The 24,507-nt window shown below is 41.1% G+C and overlaps 2 protein-coding genes across 4 annotated transcripts; one reads left to right on the top strand and one right to left on the bottom strand.

Annotated features, from left to right (window-relative positions):
* Window positions 1-4,917: 4,917 nt before the first annotated feature.
* Window positions 4,918-21,514, bottom strand: LOC145877231 (C-type lectin domain family 4 member E-like). Of its 3 annotated transcripts, XM_082972521.1 has the most exons (5): window positions 21,171-21,514; window positions 10,595-11,733; window positions 5,468-5,849; window positions 5,205-5,347; window positions 4,918-5,073 (listed from the first exon to the last, which is right to left on the bottom strand). In XM_082972521.1, exons 3-5 carry the CDS (start codon window positions 5,487-5,489, stop codon window positions 4,966-4,968), a joined length of 273 nt encoding a protein of 90 aa, XP_082828647.1. In that variant the 5' UTR covers window positions 5,490-5,849; window positions 10,595-11,733; window positions 21,171-21,514; the 3' UTR covers window positions 4,918-4,965. The 3 variants fall into 3 exon arrangements, with proteins under 3 accessions (XP_082828647.1, XP_082828648.1, XP_082828649.1); XM_082972522.1 differs by lacking the exons at window positions 10,595-11,733; window positions 21,171-21,514 and adding an exon at window positions 6,014-7,452; XM_082972523.1 differs by lacking the exons at window positions 10,595-11,733; window positions 21,171-21,514 and having other exon boundaries at window positions 5,468-6,004.
* Window positions 14,008-15,435, top strand: LOC145877230 (C-type lectin domain family 4 member E-like). The gene is made up of 5 exons (XM_082972520.1): window positions 14,008-14,067; window positions 14,232-14,442; window positions 14,563-14,705; window positions 14,837-14,940; window positions 15,060-15,435. The coding sequence occupies exons 2-5, from the start codon at window positions 14,421-14,423 to the stop codon at window positions 15,205-15,207; spliced, it is 417 nt and encodes a 138-aa protein (XP_082828646.1). The 5' UTR covers window positions 14,008-14,067; window positions 14,232-14,420; the 3' UTR covers window positions 15,208-15,435.
* Window positions 21,515-24,507: the final 2,993 nt, after the last annotated feature.

The following is a 24,507-nucleotide window of genomic DNA, read 5'->3' as shown; positions in this document are numbered from 1 at the left end:
CGGGTTTCCTAGCCAACCGTGTTCCAGCGTAACGTTCCCGATGGTTCCTCTGTCCAGCTGCCTCCACTCTCCTGAGTGCCTCCACCTGTTCCCATGGGAGGCGATCCCTTCCGGCCAGGATCTCTTCCCAGGTGTAGGCTCCCTTGCCGTCCAGGACGTCCTCCCATGTCCATTGTTCCCTTTTTCTCTCCTGTGGCTTCCTCCTCTTCTGCTGCTTGGTCCTTTGGTGGGTGGTTCTGTAACGGTTGTCTTCTGTAGAAATGGACCAAGGCGCAGCAGGTACGTGAATACTCATCTTTAATTAAAATAAAGGAGTAAAGCATCCACTTAACAATTCAAACAAAGTAACAACAGCTACAGTTCTGCAGGCTAGAAACGCAGTGCAAAAAACAACCACCCACAACCCCAAAGAAAAACACACACACCTATATAGGACTTCCAATCAAAGGCAACTATACACACCTGCCTTCAATTGGAAGTCCCAATCATCCACCCAACATTAAACCAATACAAACATGCCACGTCCTGACCCCAAAACTAAAACACTAAAACACTAGCTCCATCTGCTGGTCAGGACGTGACCAGTCAGGACGTGACCCCCCTCAAGGTGCAGACCCCGGAATGCACTTACCAACAAAAAAAAACAACAACACAAAACCCATAAACAATAACCCTAAAACAATAAGGGAGGGAAGGGAGGGTGGCTGCCGTCACCGACGGCACTGTGCTACACCCTCCCTCCCCAACCCACCTATCCTGGAGGTGGCTCAGGTGCAGGGCATGGACCTTGCTCCACCGTCGGCGTAGCCCACTTCGGTGGCGCTGCTAACTGCGCCGGGCAGATGGGCCACTTGGGCTGACCCTGGCAGACGGACCACTCGTGCTGGGCCGGAGGACAGGAGGACCCCTCGGGCTGGACCGGGGGACAGGAGGGCCCCTCGGGCTGGGCCGGGGGACAGGAGGGCCACTCGGGCTGGGCCGGAAGGCATGCGGCCCACTCGGGCTGGGCCGGAGGGCAGGAGGACCACTCGGGCTGGACCGGAGGGCAGGAGGACCACTCGGGCTGGATCGGAGGGCAGGAGGACCACTCGGGCTGATCCTGACAGGCCGGGCACCCTGGCAGATCAGGGCAGGCGGACCACTCGGGCTGGGCCGGAAGGCATGCGGGCCACTCGGGCTGGGCCGGAAGGCATGCGGGCCACTCGGGCTGGGCCGGAAGGCATGCGGGCCACTCGGGCTGGGCCGGAAGGCATGCGGGCCACTCGGGCTGGGCCGGAAGGCATGCGGGCCACTCAGGCTGGGCCGGAGGGCAGGAGAACCACTCGGGCTGGACCGGAGGGCAGGAGGACCACTCGGGCAGGACCGGAGGGCAGGAGGACCACTCGGGCTGATCCTGACAGGCCGGGCACCCTGGCAGATCAGGGCAGGCGGGCACCTCTGGCAGTTCAGGGCAGTCTGGCCACCCTGGCAGTTCAGGGCAGTCTGGCCACTCTGGCAGTTCAGGGCAGTCTGGCCACCCTGGCAGTTCAGGGCAGTCTGGCCACTCCGGCAGTTCAGGGCAATCTGGCCACTCTGGCAGTTCAGGGCAATCTGGCCACTCTGGCAGTTCAGGGCAGTCTGGCCACTCCGGCAGTTCAGGGCAGTCTGGCCACTCCGGCAGTTCAGGGCAGTCTGGCCACTCCGGCAGCTCAGGGCAGTCTGGCCACTCCGGCAGTTCAGGGCAGTCTGACCTCTCTGGCGACTGTTGACTGGCGGGCAGCTCTGACGACTGTTGACTGGCGGGCAGCTCTGACGACTGTTGACTGGCGGGCAGCTCTGGTGATGGTTGACTGGCGGGCAGCACTGACGACTGTTGACTGGCGGGCAGCTCTGGTGACTGTTGACTGGCGAGGCTGGGTTGACACACTAGACTCCTGATGCGTGGGGCTGGTATAGGACGTGCCAGCCTGGAGACACGCACCTCCATGCTAGTGCGTCTGGCGGGAAACACCGGACCAAAAGGGCGCACTGGCGGTCTTGAGTGCAGGGTTGGCATCACCCCTTCCGGCTCGATGCTCCCCTTGCCCTGGCACCTGCGGGGCGCTGGTACTGGGCGAACTGGGCTGTGCGTCCGTATAGGCGAGATGGTGCGCACCTCAGCGTAACATGGCGCCCTCCACCTCGTACGCACCTCCCTGTAGTCACGGGTAGCTGGCTTACGGCTCTTCCCTGGCCTGGCCAAACTACCCGTGTGCCCCCCCCCAAAAAAATCTTGGGGCTGCCTCTCGGGTTTCCTAGCCAACCGTGTTCCAGCGTAACGTTCCCGATGGTTCCTCTGTCCAGCTGCCTCCACTCTCCTGAGTGCCTCCACCTGTTCCCATGGGAGGCGATCCCTTCCGGCCAGGATCTCTTCCCAGGTGTAGGCTCCCTTGCCGTCCAGGACGTCCTCCCATGTCCATTGTTCCCTTTTTCTCTCCTGTGGCTTCCTCCTCTTCTGCTGCTTGGTCCTTTGGTGGGTGGTTCTGTAACGGTTGTCTTCTGTAGAAATGGACCAAGGCGCAGCAGGTACGTGAATACTCATCTTTAATTAAAATAAAGGAGTAAAGCATCCACTTAACAATTCAAACAAAGTAACAACAGCTACAGTTCTGCAGGCTAGAAACGCAGTGCAAAAAACAACCACCCACAACCCCAAAGAAAAACACACACACCTATATAGGACTTCCAATCAAAGGCAACTCAACACACCTGCCTTCAATTGGAAGTCCCAATCATCCACCCAACATTAAACCAATACAAACATGCCACGTCCTGACCCCAAAACTAAAACACTAGCTCCATCTGCTGGTCAGGACGTGACATATCATGACTTTCAGCATGACAATCAACATCATAACTAAAAGTGAGAAAGAACTATATCTCACAGATCCAGGAATGGTTAAATGAACACGGATAGTCATGCCATGGTCCTTGGTCTGATGAACTGTGAGTTAACAACACACAGTTCTCCACTCCACCACCATTAGGCTGTCCACTCCCCCAGTACCTGCAGTAGAAATAACACAGTTAGACTGACCACTCTCTCAGAACCTAGAGTATGAACAATACAGAGCTAGACTGACCACTCTCTCAGAACCTAGAGTATGAACAATACAGTTAGACTGGATACTCTCGCAGAACCTAGAGTATGAACAATACAGTTAGACTGGATACTCTCTCAGAACCTAGAGTATGAACAATACAGTTAGACTGACCACTCTCTCAGAACCTAGAGTATGAACAATACAGTTAGACTGGATACTCTCTCAGAACCTAGAGTATGAACAATACAGAGCTAGACTGGATACTCTCTCAGGACCTAGAGTATGAACAATACAGTTAGACTGACCACTCTCTCAGAACCTAGAGTATGAACAACACAGAGCTAGACTGACCACTCTCTCAGAACCTAGAGTATGAACAATACAGAGCTAGACTGACCACTCTCTCAGAACCTAGAGTATGAACAATACAGTTAGACTGGATACTCTCTAAGAACCTAGAGTATGAACAATACAGTTAGACTGGATACTCTCTCAGAACCTAGAGTATGAACAATACAGTTAGACTGGATACTCTCTCAGAACCTAGAGTATGAACAATACAGAGCTAGACTGGATACTCTCTCAGGACCTAGAGTATGAACAATACAGTTAGACTGGATACTCTCTCAGAACCTAGAGTAATGAACAACACAGTTAGACTGACCACTCTCTCAGAACCTAGAGTATGAACAATACAGTTAGACTGGATACTCTCTCAGAACCTAGAGTATGAACAATACAGAGCTAGACTGGATACTCTCTCAGAACCTAGAGTATGAACAATACAGTTAGACTGACCACTCTCTCAGAACCTAGAGTATGAACAATACAGAGCTAGACTGGATACTCTCTCAGGACCTAGAGTATGAACAATACAGTTAGACTGGATACTCTCTAAGAACCTAGAAGTATGAACAATACAGTTAGACTGGATACTCTCTCAGGACCTAGAGTATGAACAATACAGTTAGACTGGATACTCTCTCAGGACCTAGAGTATGAACAATACAGTTAGACTGACCACTCTCTCAGAACCTAGAGTATGAACAACACAGTTAGACTGACCACTCTCTCAGAACCTAGAGTATGAACAACACAGTTAGACTGACCACTCTCTCAGAACCTAGAGTATGAACAACACAGTTAGACTGACCACTCTCTCAGAACCTAGAGTATGAACAATACAGTTAGACTGACCACTCTCTCAGAACCTAGAGTATGAACAACACAGTTAGACTGACAACTCTCTCAGAACCTAGAGTATGAACAACACAGTTAGACTGACCACTCTCTCAGAACCTAGAGTATGAACAACACAGTTAGACTGACCACTCTCTCAGAACCTAGAGTATGAACAACACAGTTAGACTGACCACTCTCTCAGAACCTAGAGTATGAACAATACAGAGCTAGACTGGATACTCTCTCAGAACCTAGAGTATGAACAACACAGTTAGACTGACCACTCTCTCAGAACCTAGAGTATGAACAATACAGTTAGACTGGATACTCTCTCAGAACCTAGAGTATGAACAATACAGTTAGACTGACCACTCTCTCAGAACCTAGAGTATGAACAATACAGTTAGACTGACCACTCTCTCAGAACCTAGAGTATGAACAATACAGTTAGACTGGATACTCTCTCAGAACCTAGAGTATGAACAATACAGTTAGACTGGATACTCTCTCAGAACCTAGAGTAATGAACAATACAGTTAGACTGGATACTCTCTCAGAACCTAGAGTATGAACAACACAGTTAGACTGGATACTCTCTCAGAACCTAGAGTATGAACAATACAGTTAGACTGGATACTCTCTAAGAACCTAGAGTATGAAAAACACACAGAATCAGTCCTACCCCTTACACGGTGGTCAGAGTTGTTAGAGCAGTAGTCTCTTACTTTGGGGTGGTCAGTGGGTTGCCGTCCACCCATTTCCAGGTCCCCTCAGTAACAGTGTCAGTCAGACCAATCCAGAAACCCTTGTTGAGGTGGAAGAGAAACTCCTGTTGGTGAGAAAGAGCTGATATTGTCAACTACTATAGACTACATGTGTTAAATACTGGAAGATACATTACTGACCAAGGGATGTTTGATCATAACCCCCCCGCCATATCTCTCTCTCTTTCTCTCTCACCTGTTCCTTATCACTGTTGATGATCACCAGGTCTGCTCCTCTCTCCAGACAGTCATCTTTGCTCTCCCCCCGGGTTTTAGTCTCAGTAGACAGGAAGTACCAACTGGATTCAAACTTCTTCCAGTCTTTAGGGCAGGTTTGTTCTACAAGACAAAAACATGAATTTCCATCTTATTATTCTGCACCTATTATTTTAGAATACAAACACAAGTTGACTGGATATTAGATATGTGATGTTATGATCATTTATTTGGTAAACTCACTCAGATTAGAGAACTTTCTCATGAGATCATTTTTCTCTTTCTGTTGCTGGTCTCTCGTCTTTAGTCAGGGTGTTACTGCTGGTCTGTTGCTGGTCTCTCTCTTTAGTCAGGGTGTTACTGCTGGTCTGTTGCTGGTCTCTCTCTTTAGTCAGGGTGTTACTGCTGGTCTGTAGTTGGTTTCTCTCTTTAGTCAGAAGGCTGTAACTGGTCTGTAGCTGGTCTCTCTCTTTAGTCAGAAGGCTGTAACTGGTCTGTAGCTGGTCTCTCTCTTTAGTCAGAAGGCTGTAACTGGTCTGTAGCTGGTCTCCCTCTTTAGTCAGAAGGCTGTAACTGGCCTGTAGCTGGTCTCTCTCTGTTGAGTCGTGATGACCAATTACTCCATCTGTAAAAGGGAAAAGTTAATCAAACATGTAACTACCACACCATTGATGATTAAGGATGATTAAGGATGATTAAGTATGATTAAGGTTGATTAAGGATGATTAAGGATGATTAAGGATGATTAAGTATTCTACTTAAGTCTCAGTGACAAAATACTAAACTTACAGTAGACAGACAGGCCTATGATCCCAGTCAGTAGGAGAACACACAGCAGCCCCAGACACACTGCAGCTACTCTTCCACCACTGGAAATGTACTGAATCACAAATTATTAAAGTATGGTATTTGGTAATGTGTTTTACTGTATCATCCACGATTGGGACAAATAAATAAAATAAAATTGTATTTGTCACATGCGCCGTATCCAACAGGTGATTTAACCTGTTGGGGCTACAGGTTAGCAATGAACCCCGAGACGGGATTGCTAACAAGGCTGGAAATTCAAAACATCAAAAATCTAATAATTTCAATTTCTCAAACAAGCAACTATTTTACACCATTTAAAAGATAAACATCTCCTTATTCCAACCACATTGTTCGATTTTCAAAGAGGCTTTACGGCAAAAGCATAAAGTTAGATTATGTTAGGACAGTACATAGCCACAAAAGTACAAACATCCATTTTCAATTCAAGGTCAGGCGTCACCAAAAGCAGAAACCAGCTAAAATTATGCACTAACCTTTGGCAATCTCCATCAGATGACACTCCTAGGACATTATGTTATACAATACATGCATTTTTTGTTCCATCAAGTTCATATTTATATCCAAAAACAGCATTTTACTGTAGCGTGAAATTCAGATTTTTTTCTTCTCTGAAGTGCTTCCGGTGAACAACGTTACAATTTACAAAATTACTATTCGAAAACATTGGTAAATTATAATATTGTGATTCAAATAATAATAGTTTATCATTTCGTAAATGCTACTGTATTGCCAGATTTCAAAATAACTTTACTGGGAAATCACAAGTTGCAATAAACCGGGTGCTGTGCTAAGAACAATAGGCTAGGCTATATAGGTTAGCATCATCTTGTAACCAGCTAATATCAATAATACTATCGTCAATAATCCCTTACCTTTGATTATCTTCATCCATTGGCACTTCCAGGAATCCCAGGTCCACTACAAATGTGGTTTCTTTTGACAAAGTTCATAATTGATGTCCAAATAACTCCAAGTTGTTCCATGTTGTTAGCGCTTCGGTGGCTACTCAAAAGTAGCGCGGGCGGGGGGTGGGAAGTCACGGCGAAAAGTTAAAAAAGTTTAAAAAATAATCTATTTACGTTCGTTCAAACATGTCAAACGTTGTTTAGCATCAATCTTTAGAGCCATTTTTAACGTGAAACATCAGTAATGTTTCAACACGACCGCTCCTGTGTCTAGAAAAACATCTTTGAAAATTGTCTCGAGTCACATGATTGAGCAGGTGCAGGCAATAATGGAAGTGACGACATCCCAGGGAGGTCAACTTCCCTTCCTTGTCATCCGGTCTCTGTTGATCATAGACGCTTCAAACAACTTTATAAAGATCGCTGACATCTAGTGGAAGCCGTAGGAGTTGCGAAATGAATCCTTTCTCACTGTGGTATCTATTAAACAATGATAAAAAAAATAGTACAGCCACAAAATTCTTTTTCTCTCAGGTTTTCTCAGGTTTTTGCCTGCCATATGAGTTTTGTTATACTTACAGACACCATTCAAACAGTTTTAGAAAATTCAGAGTGTTTTCTATCCAAATCTGGTAATAATATGCATATCCTAGCTTCTGAGTTGGTGTAGGTGGCAGTTAAAAATGGGCACATATTTTTTCAAAATTCTCAATGTTTAGGGCCTTCCTCTGACACCGCCTGGTATAGAGGTCCTGGATGGCAGGAAGTTTGGCCCAGTGATGTACTGCGCTGTATGCACTACCCTTTGTAGTGCCTTGCTGTCGGAGGCCGAGCAGTTGCCATACCAGGCAGTGGTGCAACCAGTTAGGATGCTCTCGGTGGTGCAGCGTTAGAACCTTTTGAGGATCTGAGGACCCATGCCAAATGTTTTCAGTCTGTTGTGCCCTCTTTTCAGATTTTGTTGTGCCCTCTTCACAACCGTCTTGGTGTGTTTGGACCATGTTAGTTTGTTGGTGATGTGGACACCAAAGAACTTGAAACTCTCAACCTGCTCCACTACAGCCCCATCGATGAGAACAGGGGCATGCTCGGTCCTCCTTTTCCTGTAGTCCGCGATCATCTCCTTTGTCTTGATCACGTTGAGGGAGAGGTTGTTGTCCTTGCACCACATGGCCAGGTCTCTGACCTCCTCCCTATAGGCTGTCTCGTTATTGTCGGTGATCAGGCCTACCCCTGTTGTGTCATCGGCAAACTTAATGATGGTGTTGGAGTCATGCCTGGCCATGCAGTCATGAGTGAACAGGGAGTACAGGAGGGTACTGAGCACGCACCCCTGAGGGGCCCCCGTGTTGAGGATCAGCGTGGCGGATGTGTTGTTACCTACCCTTACCACCTGGGGGGCGGCCCGTCTGGAAGTCCAGAATCCAGTTACAGAGGGAGGTGTTTAGTCCCAGGGTCCTTAGCTTATTGATGAGCGTTGAGGGTACTATGGTGTTGAACACGGATCTGTAGTCAAGGAATAGCATTCTCACATAGGTGTTCCTTTTGTCCAGGTGGGAAAGGGCAGTGTGGAGTGCAATAGAGATTGCATCATCTGTGGATTTGTTTGGGCGATATGCAAATTGGAGTGGGTCTTGGGTTTCTGGGATAATGGTGTTGATGTGAGCCATTACCAGCCTTCCACTAACTGTTGCTACGGGTCGGTAGTCATTTAGGCAGGTTACCTTAGTGTTCTTGGGCACAGGGTGGTCTGCTTAACCTCTATGGGCTAACCTACTCAACAGCCAGTTGAATCCTGTGGCGCAATTTTCAAATACCTTAGATATGCTATTACTTCAATTTTTCAAAAATATGACTATTTTACACCATTTTAAAGATAAGACTCTTGTTAATCTAACCACACTGTCCGATTTCAAAAAGGCTTTACAACGAAAGCAAAACATTAGATTATGTCAGCAGAGTACCCAGCCAGAAATAATCATACACCCATTTTTCAAGCTAGCATATAATGTCACATAAACCCAAACCACAGCTAAATGTAGCACTAACCTTTGATGATCTTCATCAGATGACAACCCTAGGACATTATGTTATACAATACATGCATGTTTTGTTCAATCATGTTCATATTTATATCAAAAACCAGCTTTTTACATTAGCAAGTGACTAGCATGTGACTAGCATTCCCACCGAACACTGCCGGTGAATTTACTAAATTACTCACGATAAACGTTCACAAAAAGCATAACAATTATTTTAAGAATTATAGATACAGAACTCCTCTATGCACTCAATATGTCCGATTTTAAAATAGCTTTTCGGTGAAAGCACATTTTGCAAAATTCTCAGTAGATAGCCCGGCATCACAGGGCTAGCTATTTAGACACCCAGCAAGTTTAGCACTCATCAAAGTCAGATTTACTATAAGAAAAATGTTATTACCTTTGTTGTCTTTGTCAGAATGCACTCCCAGGACTTCTACTTCAATAACAAATGTTGGTTTGGTCCAAAATAATCCATCGTTATATCCAAACAGCGGCGTTTTGTTTGTGCGTTCTAGACACTATCCTAAAGGGTAAATAAGGGTGGCGAGCATGGCGCAATTCGTGACAAAAAAATTCTAAATATTCCATTACCGTACTTCGACGCATGTCAACCGCTGTTTAAAATCAATTTTTATGCCATTTTTCTCATAAAAAAGCGATAATATTCAGACCGGGAATCTTTAGGTAAACAGACAAAGGAAAAGAAAGCATTCGGTCGAAGCGGGCACGCGCCTAAGCCCATAGTACTCTGTGTGGCCACTTGCCAAAAGCGATAAAGTGTTTCAGCCAGAGCCTGCATCGATATCGTTCAGCTTTTTCCCGGGCTCTGAGACCCTATGGAAGACGTAGGAAGTGTCACGTTATTGCACAGATCCTGAGTCTTCAATAAAAAGAGCCAAGATGAAACACTACTTCTCAGACAGGCCACTTCCTGCTTGAAATCTTCTCAGGTTTTGGCCTGCCATATGAGTTCTGTTATACTCACAGACACCATTCAAACAGTTTTAGAAACTTTAGGGTGTTTTCTATCCAAAGCCAATAATTATATGCATATTCTAGTTACTGGGCAGGAGTAGTAACCAGATTAAATCGGGTACGTTTTTTATCCAGCCGTGTCAATACTGCCCCCTAGCCCTAACAGGTTAAACTACACCGATTCAGAAACCCATAAGTTGACTACAAACAAAACCTAATAATGATGATAATTTCACTGTACTTCAAATCTATGAACCTCCCCTACTTAAAACATGTTGGGATTACAGACAGACAGGGAGAGGTTGAAAATGTAAGTGAAGACACTTGCAAGTTGGTCAGCACATGCTCAGAGTACACGTCCTGGTAATCCGTCTGGCCCTGCGGCCTTGTGAATGTTGACCTGTCTAAAGGTCTTACTCACATCGGCTATGGAGAGCGTGATCACACAGTCGTCCAGAACAAAGCCATATTACTACATGGCAATCTCACCTGTTTAGTGTGTGTGTGTGTGTGTGTGTGTGTGTGTGTGTGTGTGTGTGTGTGTGTGTGTGTGTGTGTGTGTGTGTGTGTGTGTGTGTGTGTGTGTGTGTGTGTGTGTGTGTGTGTAATCTTACCTGAAGCAACAACTCCATCTCTTGAACTGGGCTTGAAGGCTCTTACATTGGAATATAATTGGTCATCAATCTCTGTGTTCTTCATTGCATCAAGCTCATCGTCTTCAAATCCATCTGAGTTTTCATAGACTCCCTCTGACATCTTAACACACTTGTGGTGAAATACAGTAACTTCTAACCTCAACTCTAATATACGTCTATAGCTGTGTCTTCTCCCCGCAAAGTCCTGCGTCTGTGTGACTTTAGGTAGTGAAACCCTTTATCAGTCAACCACAGTGAAGGGGAAATTGTGAAATTAGCACAACCCTGGCCACTACGTGACTCCCACCAGCCTTAGTGTGATAATATAATACATGATATGACTCCCACCAGCCTTAGTGTGATAATATAATACATGATATGACTCCCACCAGCCTTAGTGTGATAATATACTACATGATATGACTCCCACCAGCATTAGTGTGATAATATAATACATGATATGACTCCCACCAGCCTTAGTGTGATTATATAATACATGATATGACTCCCACCAGCCTTAGTGTGATAATATAATACATGATATGACTCCCACCACCCTTAGTTTGATTATACATTGCTCAAAAAAATAAAGGGAACACTAAAATAACACATCCTAGATCTTAATGAATGAAATAATCTTATGAAATACTTTTTTCTTTACATAGTTGAATGTGCTGACAACAAAATCACACAATAATAATTTATTGAAATCCAATTTATCAACCCATGGAGGTCTGGATTTGGAGTCACACTCAAAATTAAAGTGGAAAAACACACTACAGGCTGATCCAACTTTGATGTAATGTCCTTAAAACAAGTCAAAATGAGGCTCAGTAGTGTGTGTGGCCTCCACGTGCCTGTATGACCTCCCTACAACGCCTGGACATGCTCCTGATGAGGTGGCGGATGGTCTCCTGAGGGATCTCCTCCCAGACCTGGACTAAAGCATCCGCCAACTCCTGGACAGTCTGTGGTGCAACGTGGCGTTGGTGGATGGAGTGAGACATGATGTCCCAGAGGTGCTCAATTGGATTCAGGTCTGGGGAACGGGCGGGCCAGTCCATAGCATCAATGCCTTCCTCTTGCAGGAACTGCTGACACACTCCAGCCAACAAAATCTGAAAAGAGGGCACAACAGACTGAAAACATTTGGCATGGGTCCTCAGATCCTCAAAAGGTTCTAACGCTGCACCACCGAGAGCATCCTAACTGGTTGCACCACTGCCTGGTATGGCAACTGCTCGGCCTCCGACAGCAAGGCACTACAAAGGGTAGTGCATACAGCCCAGTACATCACTGGGCCAAACTTCCTGCCATCCAGGACCTCTATACCAGGCGGTGTCAGAGGAAGGCCTTAAACATTGTCAAAGACTCCAGCCACCCTAGTCATAGACTGTTCTCTCTGTTATCGCATGGCAAGCAGTAACAGAGTGCCTAAGTCTAGGTCCAAGAGGCTTATAAACAGTTTCTACCCCCAAGCCATAAGACTCCTGAACATCTAATCAAATGGCTACCCAGACTATTTGCATTGTCCCCCCCCCTCTTTTACCCTGCTGCTACTCTGTTTATTATCTATGCATAGTAACTTTAATAACTCTACCTACATGTACATATTACCTCAATTACCTCGACACCAGTGCTCCCGCACACTGACTCTGTACCGGTACTCCCTGTATAAAGCCCTGCTATTGGTATTTTACTGCTGCTCTTTAATTATTTGTTACTTTTATTTATTTTCATTTTTTTGTATTTTTCTTAATGGGCTACGGGGGCAGTATTGAGAATTTTGAAAAAAATATGTGCCCATTTTTAACTGCCACCTACACCAACTCAGAAGCTAGGATATGCATATTATTACCAGATTTGGATAGAAAACACTCTGAATTTTCTAAAACTGTTTGAATGGTGTCTGTAAGTATAACAAAACTCATATGGCAGGCAAAAACCTGAGAAAACCTGAGAGAAAAAAAGAATTTTGTGGCTGTACTATTTTTTTTTATCATTGTTTAATAGATACCACAGTGAGAAAGGATTCATTTCGCAACTCCTACGGCTTCCACTAGATGTCAGCGATCTTTATAAAGTTGTTTGAAGCGTCTATGATCAACAGAGACCGGATGACAAGGAAGGGAAGTTGACCTCCCTGGGATGTCGTCACTTCCATTATTGCCTGCACCTGCTCAATCATGTAACTCGAGACAATTTTCAAAGATGTTTTTCTAGACACAGGAGCGGTCGTGTTGAAACATTACTGATGTTTCACGTTAAAAATGGCTCTAAAGATTGATGCTAAACAACGTTTGACATGTTTGAACGAACGTAAATAGATTATTTTTTTAAACTTTTTTAACTTTTCGCCGTGACTTCCCACCCCCCGCCCGCACTACTTTTGAGTAGCCACCGAAGCGCTAACAACATGGAACAACTTGGAGTTATTTGGACATCAATTATGAACTTTGTCAAAAGAAACCACATTTGTAGTGGACCTGGGATTCCTGGAAGTGCCAATGGATGAAGATAATCAAAGGTAAGGGATTATTGACGATAGTATTATTGATATTAGCTGGTTACAAGATGATGCTAACTTATATAGCCTAGCCTATTGTTCTTAGCACAGCACCCGGTTTATTGCAACTTGTGATTTCCCAGTAAAGTTATTTTGAAATCTGGCAATACAGTAGCATTTACGAAATGATAAACTATTATTATTTGAATCACAATATTATAATTTACCAATGTTTTCGAATAGTAATTTTGTAAATTGTAACGTTGTTCACCGGAAGCACTTCAGAGAAGAAAAAAATCTGAATTTCACGCTACTGTAAAATGCTGTTTTTGGACATAAATATGAACTTGATGGAACAAAAAATGCATGTATTGTATAACATAATGTCCTAGGAGTGTCATCTGATGGAGATTGCCAAAGGTTAGTGCATAATTTTAGCTGGTTTCTGCTTTTGGTGACGCCTGACCTTGAATTGAAAATGGATGTTTGTACTTTTGTGGCTATGTACTGTCCTAACATAATCTAACTTTATGCTTTTGCCGTAAAGCCTCTTTGAAAATCGAACAATGTGGTTGGAATAAGGAGATGTTTATCTTTTAAATGGTGTAAAATAGTTGCTTGTTTGAGAAATTGAAATTATTAGATTTTTGATGTTTTGAATTTCCAGCCTTGTTAGCAATCCCGTCTCGGGGTTCATTGCTAACCTGTAGCCCCAACAGGTTAAAACACCTGTTGGATACGGCGCATGTGACAAATACAATTTTATTTTATTTATTTGTCCCAATCGTGGATGATACAGTAAAACACATTACCAAATACCATACTTTAATAATTTGTGATTCAGTACATTTCCAGTGGTGGAAGAGACCCTCTGGAGTAGCTGCAGTGTGTCTGGGGCTGCTGTCTGTCCTCCTACTGACTGGGATCATAGGCCTGTCTGTCTACTGTAAGTTTAGTATTTTGTCACTGAGACTTAAGTAGAATACTTAATCATCCTTAATCATCCTTAATCATCCTTAATCAACCTTAATCATACTTAATCATCCTTAATCATCCTTAATCATCAATGGTGTGGTAGTTACATGTTTGATTAACTTTTCCCTTTTACAGATGGAGTAATTGGTCATCACGACTCAACAGAGAGAGACCAGCTACAGGCCAGTTACAGCCTTCTGACTAAAGAGAGACCAGCTACAGACCAGTTACAACAAGCTGACTAAAGAGAGAGACCAACTACAGACCAGCAGTAACACCCTGACTAAAGAGAGAGCCCAGCAACAGAAAGAGAAAAATGATCTCATGAGAAAGTTCTCTAATCTGAGTGAGTTTACCAAATAAATGATCATAACATCATATATCTAATATGCAGTCAACTTGTGTTTGTATTCTAAAATAATAGGTGCAGAATAATAAGATGGAAATTCATGTTTTTGTCTTGTAGAACAAACCTGCCCTAAAGACTGGAAGAAGTTTGAATCCAGTTGGTACTTCCTGTCTACTGAGACTAAAACCTGGGGGGAGAGCAAAGATGACTGTCTGGAGAGAGGAGCAGACCTGGTGATCATCAACAGTGATAAGGAACAGGTGAGAGAGAAAGAGAGAGAGATATGGCGGGGGGGTTATGATCAAACATCCCTTGGTCAGTAATGTATCTTCCAGTATTTAACACATGTAGTCTATAGTAGTTGACAATATCAGCTCTTTCTCACCAACAGGAGTTTCTCTTCCACCTCAACAAGGGTTTCTGGATTGGTCTGACTGACACTGTTACTGAGGGGACCTGGAAATGGGTGGACGGCAACCCACTGACCACCCCAAAGTAAGAGACTACTGCTCTAACAACTCTGACCACCGTGTAAGGGGTAGGACTGATTCTGTGTTGTTCATACTCTAGGTTCTGAGAGAGTGGTCAGTCTAACTGTGTTATTTCTACTGCAGGTACTGGGGGAGTGGACAGCCTAATGGTGGTGGAGTGGAGAACTGTGTGTTGTTAACTCACAGTTCATCAGACCAAGGACCATGGCATGACTATCCGTGTTCATTTAACCATTCCTGGATCTGTGAGATAGTTCTTTCTCAATTTTAGTTATGATATTGATTGGCATGCTGAAAGTCATGATACCAGCTACAGGGCCTTCAGAAAGTATTCACTGCCTAGACCTTTTCCACATTTTGTTGTTTACACGCTGTATTTTTTAATCGATTAAATTGAGATTTTACTGTCACTGTCCTACACACAATAACTCATAATGTCAAAGTGGAAATATGTTTTTCTTTTCTTTTTTACAAATGAATAAAAGATTTAAATCTGAAATGTCTTGAGTCAGAAAGTATTCAACCCCTTTGTTATGGCAAGCCTAAACACGTTCAGAAGTAAAATGTGCTTCCGTTGACACATAATAGGTTGCATAGACTCACTGTGTGAAATACAGAGTACAGTATAAAATAGAAAGGAGGACCAAGGCACTCTTCATATAATTGATTAAAATGCCTTTATTTGTATGGCATGTTCAATAGAAACAAGGTTTTAAAAATCTGACGCGTTTCGGCTGCATGGCCTTCGTCAGGGAGTACAAAGAAATAATACAATGTCCTCCTTTGAACAGCTTTTCCAATTAGCCCTAATTTGAAGAGGGAGTGGTTAAAATTGATTGGACACACCTAGTAAGCAATACTATACACATTACAAAGTGAAATACTGTAGCTATGTTATCAAAAAAAATACAACTCCAAGCTAGAAGTATCAGAACACTTAGAAAGGTAGTTCTAACCTTAAACATGACTGGGAGAAGTGTGAAGAATAAGAAAGCAATATATTCCATAGTACACTAGAACACAGCCAAACATGAACAACAATAGTCTAAACATAGCTGAGGGCAATTGAGCAAAATGACCACTAGATGATAGCAAATGGACCTATCACAACCCTACAGGAATGGTGAGAAATCCATATCTTCATTTAAACCAGGGTATTTAGTGGCTTGTAATTTGTAAATCCAAAAACTTTCCCTTTGGTTTAACTGTTTAAGACGGTCCCCTTTTCTAATAGAGGCCGGAACATGATCAATACCCACAGCTTGTAGGGAGGCAGGGTTGCCATGGTGTAGTCTTCATTGCCTACCCGTATAGCGTACTTGTGTTCCGCTAAGAGGTCTTGAAGGCGTCTCTAGGTGTGTCCAATTCATTGTGTAACCACTCCCTCTTCAAATTAGGGCTAATTGGAAAAGCTGTTCAAAAGAAGTCATTGTATTATTCTTTGTACTCCCTGACGAAGGCCATGCAGCCGAAACGCGTAGGATTTTTTAAAACTTTGTTTCTATTGAACATAACATACAGATAAAGGCATTTAAATGAATTATATGAAGAGTGCCTTTGTCCTCCTTTGTTTTTAATAAATAACATTAATGTGTACAGTCCAACATGTAATGTTGTTGTGGTATATAATAAATCATATTAATGTGTTCAGTCCAACATGTAATGTTGTTGTGGTATATAATAAATCATATTAATGTGTTCTGTCCAACATGAAATGTTGTTGTGGTATATAATAATTCATATTAATGTCTTCAGTCCAACATGTAATGTTGTTGTGGTATATAATAAATCATATTAATGTGTACAGTCCAACATGTAATGTTGTTGTGGTATATAATAAATCATATTAATGTGTACAGTCCAACATGAAATGTTGTTGTGGTATAAAATAAATCATATTAATGTGTACAGTCCAACATGTAATGTTGTTGTGGTATATAATAAATCATATTAATGTGTACAGTCCAACATGAAATGTTGTTGTGGTATATAATAAATCATATTAATGTGTACAGTCCAACATGTAATGTTGTTGTGGTATATAATAAATCATATTAATGTGTACAGTCCAACATGTAATGTTGTTGTGGTATTCTCCAATAATAAATCATATTAATGTGTACAGTCCAACATGTAATGTTGTTGTGGTATATAATAAATCATATTAATGTGTTCAGTCCAACATGTAATGTTGTTGTGGTATATAATAAATCATATTAATGTGTTCTGTCCAACATGAAATGTTGTTGTGGTATATAATAATTCATATTAATGTCTTCAGTCCAACATGTAATGTTGTTGTGGTATATAATAAATCATATTAATGTGTACAGTCCAACATGTAATGTTGTTGTGGTATATAATAAATCATATTAATGTGTACAGTCCAACATGAAATGTTGTTGTGGTATATAATACATCATATTAATGTGTACAGTCCAACATGTAATGTTGTTGTGGTATATAATAAATCATATTAATGTGTTCAGTCCAACATGTAATGTTGTTGTGGTATATAATAAATCATATTAATGTGTTCAGTCCAACATGTAATGTTGTTGTGGTATATAATAAATCATATGTGTACAGTCCAACATGTAATGTTGTTGTGGTATATAATAAATCATATTAATGTGTACAGTCCAACATGAAATGTTGTTGTGGTATATAATAAATCATATTAATGTGTACAGTCCAACATGTAATGTTGTTGTGGTATATAATAAATCATATGTGTTCAGTCCAACATGAAATGTTGTTGTGGTATATAATAAATCATATTAATGTGTACAGTCCAACATGACATGTTGTTGTGGTATATAATAAATAACATTAATTTGTTCAGTCCAACATGTAATGTTGTTGTGGTATATAATAAATCATATTAATGTGTACAGTCCAACATGAAATGTTGTTGTGGTATATAATAAATCATATTAATGTGTTCAGTCCAACATGAAATGTTGTTGTGGTATATAATAAATCATATTAATGTGTTCAGTCCAACATGTAATGTTGTTGTGGTATATAATAAATCATATTAATGTGTACAGTCCAACATGAAATGTTGTTGTGGTATATAATAAATCATATTAATGTGTACAGTCCAACATGAAATGTTGTTGTGGTATATAATACATCATATTAATGTGTACAGTCCAACATGTAATGTTGTTGTGGTATATAATAAATCATATTAATGTGTTCAGTCCAACATGAAATGTTGTTGTGGTATATAATAAATCATATTAATGTGTACAGTCCAACATGTAATGTTGTTGTGGTATATAATAAATCATATTAATGTGTTCAGTCCAACATGTAATGTTGTTGTGGTATATAATAAATCATATTAATGTGTTCAGTCCAACATGTAATGTTGTTGTGGTATATAATAAATCATATTAATGTGTTCAGTCCAACATGTAATGTTGTTGTGGTATATAATAAATCATATTAATGTGTTCAGTCCAACATGTAATGTTGTTGTGGTATATAATAAATCATATGTGTACAGTCCAACATGAAATGTTGTTGTGGTATATAATAAATCATATTAATGTGTTCAGTCCAACATGTAATGTTGTTGTGGTATATAATAAATAACATTAATGTGTACAGTCCAACATGTAATGTTGTTGTGGTATATAATAAATCATATTAATGTGTTCAGTCCAACATGTAATGTTGTTGTGGTATTCTCCAATAATAAATCATATTAATGTGTACAGTCCAACATGAAATGTTGTTGTGGTATATAATAAATCATATTAATGTGTTCAGTCCAACATGTAATGTTGTTGTGGTATATAATAAATCATATTAATGTGCACAGTCCAACATGACATGTTGTTGTGGTATATAATAAATCATATTAATGTGTACAGTCCAACATGACATGTTGTTGTGGTATATAATAAATCATATTAATGTGTTCAGTCCAACATGACATGTTGTTGTGGTATATAATAAATCATATTAATGTGTACAGTCCAACATGTAATGTTGTTGTGGTATATAATAAATCATATTAATGTGTTCAGTCCAACATGTAATGTTGTTGTGGTATATAATAAATCATATTAATGTGTTCAGTCCAACATGAAATGTTGTTGTGGTATATAATAAATCATATTAATGTGTACAGTCCAACATGACATGTTGTTGTGGTTTATAATAAATCATATTAATGTGTTCAGTCCAACATGTAATGTTGTTGTGGTATATAATAAATCATATGTGTACAGTCCAACATGAAATGTTGTTGTAGTATATAATAAATCATATTAATGTGTACAGTCCACCATGTAATGTTGTTGTGGTATATAATAAATCATATTAATCTGTACAGTCCAATATGTAATGTTGTTGTGGTATTCGCCAATAATAAATCATATTAATGTGTACAGTCCAACATGTAATGTTGTTATGGTATTCTCCAATAATAAATCATATTAATGTGTACAGTCCAACATGTAATGTTGTTGTGGTATATAATAAATCATATTAATGTGTACAGTCCAACATGTAATGTTGTTGTGGTATATAATAAATCATATTAATGTGTACAGTCCAACACACCTGAATCTAAATGATCTACATGGAAGCAGGCTGGGAGGGATTGGCTTGTGTGTTGTTGTCTTAGCAACGAGGTAAGCCTAGTAAACTATGACTGGGGTTTTTGAAGACTTTGTAATAAATACATTGAATGTGGACTTTGAAGTGGTTTCATTTGTTTTCCACAATAATACTCACTTCATCTACTACGTTTGTTCCAGGTTATCTGACCGAACCAACAAATATTCACAATCATTATCTGAACTATCAGACGTCAATACTCTTACTAATGAACTTCAAGTCCTTAGACGTTTCCACGGTAACGCATGATGAACCGCTAAATGGCTTGACTTTGAACTTTGCTCCCTGGTTTGATTTGAGAGAACATGCCATCATGATAACCTCTACTTACAGTACTAATACTGACCACATTCATACAGCAGTCTATACAGTACTATACTGAGGACATTCATACAGCAGTCTATACAGTAATATACTGACGACATTCATACAGCAGTCTATACAGTAATATACTGACGACATTCATACAGCAGTCTATACAGTAATATACTGAGGACATTCATACAGCAGTCTATACAGTAATATACTGAGGACATTCATACAGCAGTCTATACAGTACTATACTGAGGACATTCATACAGCAGTCTATACAGTAATATACTGACGACATTCATACAGCAGTCTATACAGTAATATACTGAGGACATTCATACAGCAGTCTATACAGTACTATACTGAGGACATTCATACAGCAGTCTATACAGTACTATACTGAGGACATTCATACAGCAGTCTATACAGTAATATACTGAGGACATTCATACAGCAGTCTATACAGTACTATACTGAGGACGTTCATATAGCAGTCTATACAGTACTATACTGAGGACATTCATACAGCAGTCTATACAGTACTATACTGAGGCCATTCATATAGCAGTCTATACAGTAATATACTGAGGACATTCATACAGCAGTCTATACAGTACTATACTGAGGACATTCATACAGCAGTCTATACAGTAATATACTGAGGACATTCATACAGCAGTCTATACAGTAATATACTGAGGACATTCATATAGCAGTTGTCGTGTCTTTGGCATCATTAAACTGAAGACATGTTTATCAAATAACTCTCTGTAATTATTATTACGCGATTAAACTGATTAATCGTGTAACTGTAATTAACTAGGAGGTCGGGGCACTAAGGAAAATATTCAGATTAGAAAGTTATAATTTTCCTAATATAACTTTCAGATATTATAATATCTGATCTATGAGTCCTCTGATTAATGATGTGTTAGTTTACCTCACGTCAATCTCATTCCAAACGTCGTAAATTGTTGGTTATCTGCACGAACCCAGGCTTCACTATGAGTCATCCATACATCAATTGTCTTAAAATCATTTATATACTAATCTAAGTAATTCACAGAAATGCATAACAAACAGATATGGTTACAAGGAAATGATAGGAGAATGTGCCCTAGTGGACTAAACCAGCATGGCGGCTTGTTACACAAAGGGGGTTGGGCTTGAATGAAAGAGAGTGAAGACAAGAAAAGAGAAAGCAGCTATGCTATCGTAAATACAGTATCTTATGCATTCTAAATTACCGCCCATTTGGAAAAGGAAAATGCAATAAATATTTACTCTGAGCTGCGCTTCGGTAGATTGGTCGTAGATGCTGGCCGGGTTGGCCAACAGATCTTCCTGTACTCGGGAGAATGTCTCTGGTGGTAAATTGGATACGTGGTGGTATCTTCGTCTGGTTGTTAGACTGGATCCGTCGTCCGTCCTTTCCTAGCCCACGTCTACAGCGGCCGCTGCTAACTCAACTGCTAGGAAGTATCACTTCTGTAGTGAATAAGTTCAAAGTTCATACCATTCGCCACCAAAGCTCACGCTGAGGTTGACTTAGTTCTGTATTTGACATGTGAGTCCTTTTAACGCAGAGGCTGCAGACCTCATGTAGTGGAACCCTGGTTACATTGTGTCATTGTCTTATATAGTGGCGAGGGGAGAAGGGTGTGTTTCATAGTTTAGAACCCCTGTCTCTTCATGCGGGCCACTGATTGGTCAGGGCTCTTTCCTTATGAAAACCCAATTCTCTCATTTGGAAGCTAAAATTATATTTCATCCCCTAACAAACAGTTTCAATATCAAACATTTAAACTATTCAGCTTTAACCAGTATTGTCCATGTTGCTATGGAGACAAATGCTGTGCCCAAAATTCTGACAAAACACATTTTAAATGGAAAATGGACACATAATAATCCATTAGGCTTCTGCATCACGCACACACTCAAAGACACACACACACCACACACACACACACACACACACACACACACACACACACACACACACACACACACACACACACACACACACACACACACACACACACACATCGATATGTGACATCGAAATGGTGGTCTGTGAGGGTCAGAATCCAGAGACAGCCAATGGGAAGGCAGAGAGACACTAATGAAACCACATTAATTTACTGCTGAGTATTCTCAGTTAACTGCACAAAGGAGAACTGAAAGTTCAAAGACAATTTGAAAGCGGAATAAATCAGGAGATTGTGCTAAACCACAGCTGTGTTGCAAAAGTCCCTACAGCCCATTCCACTGTTCCCCATCAGTCTGCAGAACAACACTAGTGGATTAATATAGATACATGTAACAGAAGTCCCTACAGCCCATTCCACTGTTCCCCATCAGTCTGCAGAACAACACTTGTGGATTAATATAGATACATGTAACATAAGTCCCTACAGCCCATTCCACTGTTCCCCATCAGTCTGCAGAACAACACTAGTGTATTAATATAGATACATGTAACATAAGTCCTTACAGCCCATTCCACTGTTCCCCATCAGTCTGCAGAACAACACTAGTGGATTAATATAGATACATGTAACATAAGTCCTTACAGCCCATTCCACTGTTCTCCATCAGTCTCCAGAACAACACTAGTGGATTAATATAGATACATGTAACATAAGTCCTTACAGCCCATTCCACTGTTCTCCATCAGTCTCCAGAACAACACTAGTGGATTAATATAGATACATGTAACATAAGTCCTTACAGCCCATTCCACTGTTCCCCATCAGTCTGCAGAACAACACGTGTGTGAGGTCAACATCAGTTTTACAACACCACCTCATAGCTGGAACCAACTACAAAATACACTGCAATTGGACGATTGGGCAAATTTCAAATATTGATTAGGGAACTATTTGCTGAGGAATGTGTTTTTCTTGATTGTTTGTCTATGTATTGTATGTGCAGGTCTCCCTTGTGGAAGAGACCCTGGTCTCAATGTTGACTCCCTGTTAACAGGGTTATAAAGGTGGAAGAGACCCTGGTCTCAATGTTGACTCCCTGTTAACAGGGTTATAAAGGTGGAAGAGACCCTGGTCTCAGTGTTGACTCCCTGTTAACAGTGTTATAAAGGTTAAGGATCTGAGATCATTTATTGTCTTCACCTCAAACTAACCAGAGTTTCAGTAAACCAGTTTATAAACTACAGAACACAGCTTTATAAGAACACTATAAGAAGGAGAAAACATGTATGCAGTCAAATTCACTGTTATCTTTCTACCTTCCTCCATGTCTCATATTCACTGTTATCTATCTACCTTCCCCCATGTCTCATATTCACTGTTATCTTTCTACCTTCCTCCATGTCTCACTGTTATCTTTCTACCTTCCTCCATGTCTCACTGTTATCTTTCTACCTTCCCCCATGTCCCATATTCACTGTTATCTTTCTACCTTCCCCCATGTCTCATATTCACTGTTATCTTTGTACCTTCCCAATACCTTCCTCCATGTCTCATATTCACTGTTATCTTTCTACCTTCCTCCATGTCCCATATTCACTGTTATCTTTCTACCTTCCCCCATGTCCCATATTCACTGTTATCTTTCTACCTTCCCCCATGTCCCATATTCACTGTTATCTTTCTACCTTCCCCCATGTCTCACTGTTATCTTTCTACCATCCCCCATGTCTCAAATTCACTGTTATCTTTCTACCTTCCCCAATGTCTCATATTCACTGTTATCTTTCTACCATCCCCCATGTCTGAAATTCACTGTTATCTTTCTACCTTCCTCCATGTCTCATATTCACTGTTATCTTTCTACCTTCCCCCATGTCTCATATTCACTGTTATCTTTCTACCTTCCCCCATGTCTCATATTCACTGTTATCTTTCTACCTTCCCCCATGTCTCACTGTTATCTTTCTACCATCCCCCATGTCTCAAATTCACTGTTATCTTTCTACCTTCCCCCATGTCTCATATTCACTGTTATCTTTCTACCTTCCTCCATGTCTCATATTCACTGTTATCTTTCTACCTTCCCCCATGTCTCATATTCACTGTTATCTTTCTACCTTCCCCCATGTCTCACTGTTATCTTTCTACCATCCCCCATGTCTCAAATTCACTGTTATCTTTCTACCTTCCCCCATGTCTCATATTCACTGTTATCTTTCTACCTTCCTCCATGTCTCATATTCACTGTTATCTTTCTACCTTCCCCCATGTCTCATATTCACTGTTATCTTTCTACCTTCCTCCATGTCTCATATTCACTGTTATCTTTCTACCTTCCTCCATGTCTCATATTCACTGTTATCTTTCTACCTTCCTCCATGTCTCATAAACACTGTTATCTTTCTACCTTCCCCCATGTCTCATATTCACTGTTATCTTTCTACCTTCCTCCATGTCTCACTGTTATCTTTCTACCTTCCCCCATGTCTCATATTCACTGTTATCTTTCTACCTTCCCCCATGTCTCATATTCACTGTTATCTTTCTACCTTCCTCCATGTCTCACTGTTATCTTTCTACCTTCCTCCATGTCTCATATTCACTGTTATCTTTCTACCTTCCTCCATGTCTCATATTCACTGTTATCTTTCTACCTTCCTCCATGTCTCATATTCACTGTTATCTTTCTA

The sequence above is a fragment of the Salmo salar genome, unplaced genomic scaffold (assembly GCF_965601325.2).
Source record: "Salmo salar unplaced genomic scaffold, fSalSal1 ptg000730l, whole genome shotgun sequence".
Lineage (NCBI taxonomy): Eukaryota > Metazoa > Chordata > Actinopteri > Salmoniformes > Salmonidae > Salmo > Salmo salar.
Note: the sequence above shows the minus strand (reverse complement) of the source record. Positions and strands in the feature narration are given on the sequence as shown.

What these genes read in the sequence shown, in the direction of transcription:
- LOC145877231 (XM_082972521.1), bottom strand. Translation starts at nt 5,489, where the DNA reads ATGAGAAAGTTCTCTAATCTGA. An exon ending in GAGAAAGTTCTCTAATCTGA is followed by an intron (nt 5,348 to 5,467) that starts GTGAGTTTACCA and finishes TTTGTCTTGTAG; the next exon opens with AACAAACCTGCCCTAAAGAC. An exon ending in TCAACAGTGATAAGGAACAG is followed by an intron (nt 5,074 to 5,204) that starts GTGAGAGAGAAA and finishes TCTCACCAACAG; the next exon opens with GAGTTTCTCTTCCACCTCAA.
- LOC145877230 (XM_082972520.1), top strand. Translation starts at nt 14,421, where the DNA reads ATGAGAAAGTTCTCTAATCTGA. An exon ending in TCAACAGTGATAAGGAACAG is followed by an intron (nt 14,706 to 14,836) that starts GTGAGAGAGAAA and finishes TCTCACCAACAG; the next exon opens with GAGTTTCTCTTCCACCTCAA. An exon ending in AACCCACTGACCACCCCAAA is followed by an intron (nt 14,941 to 15,059) that starts GTAAGAGACTAC and finishes TTTCTACTGCAG; the next exon opens with GTACTGGGGGAGTGGACAGC.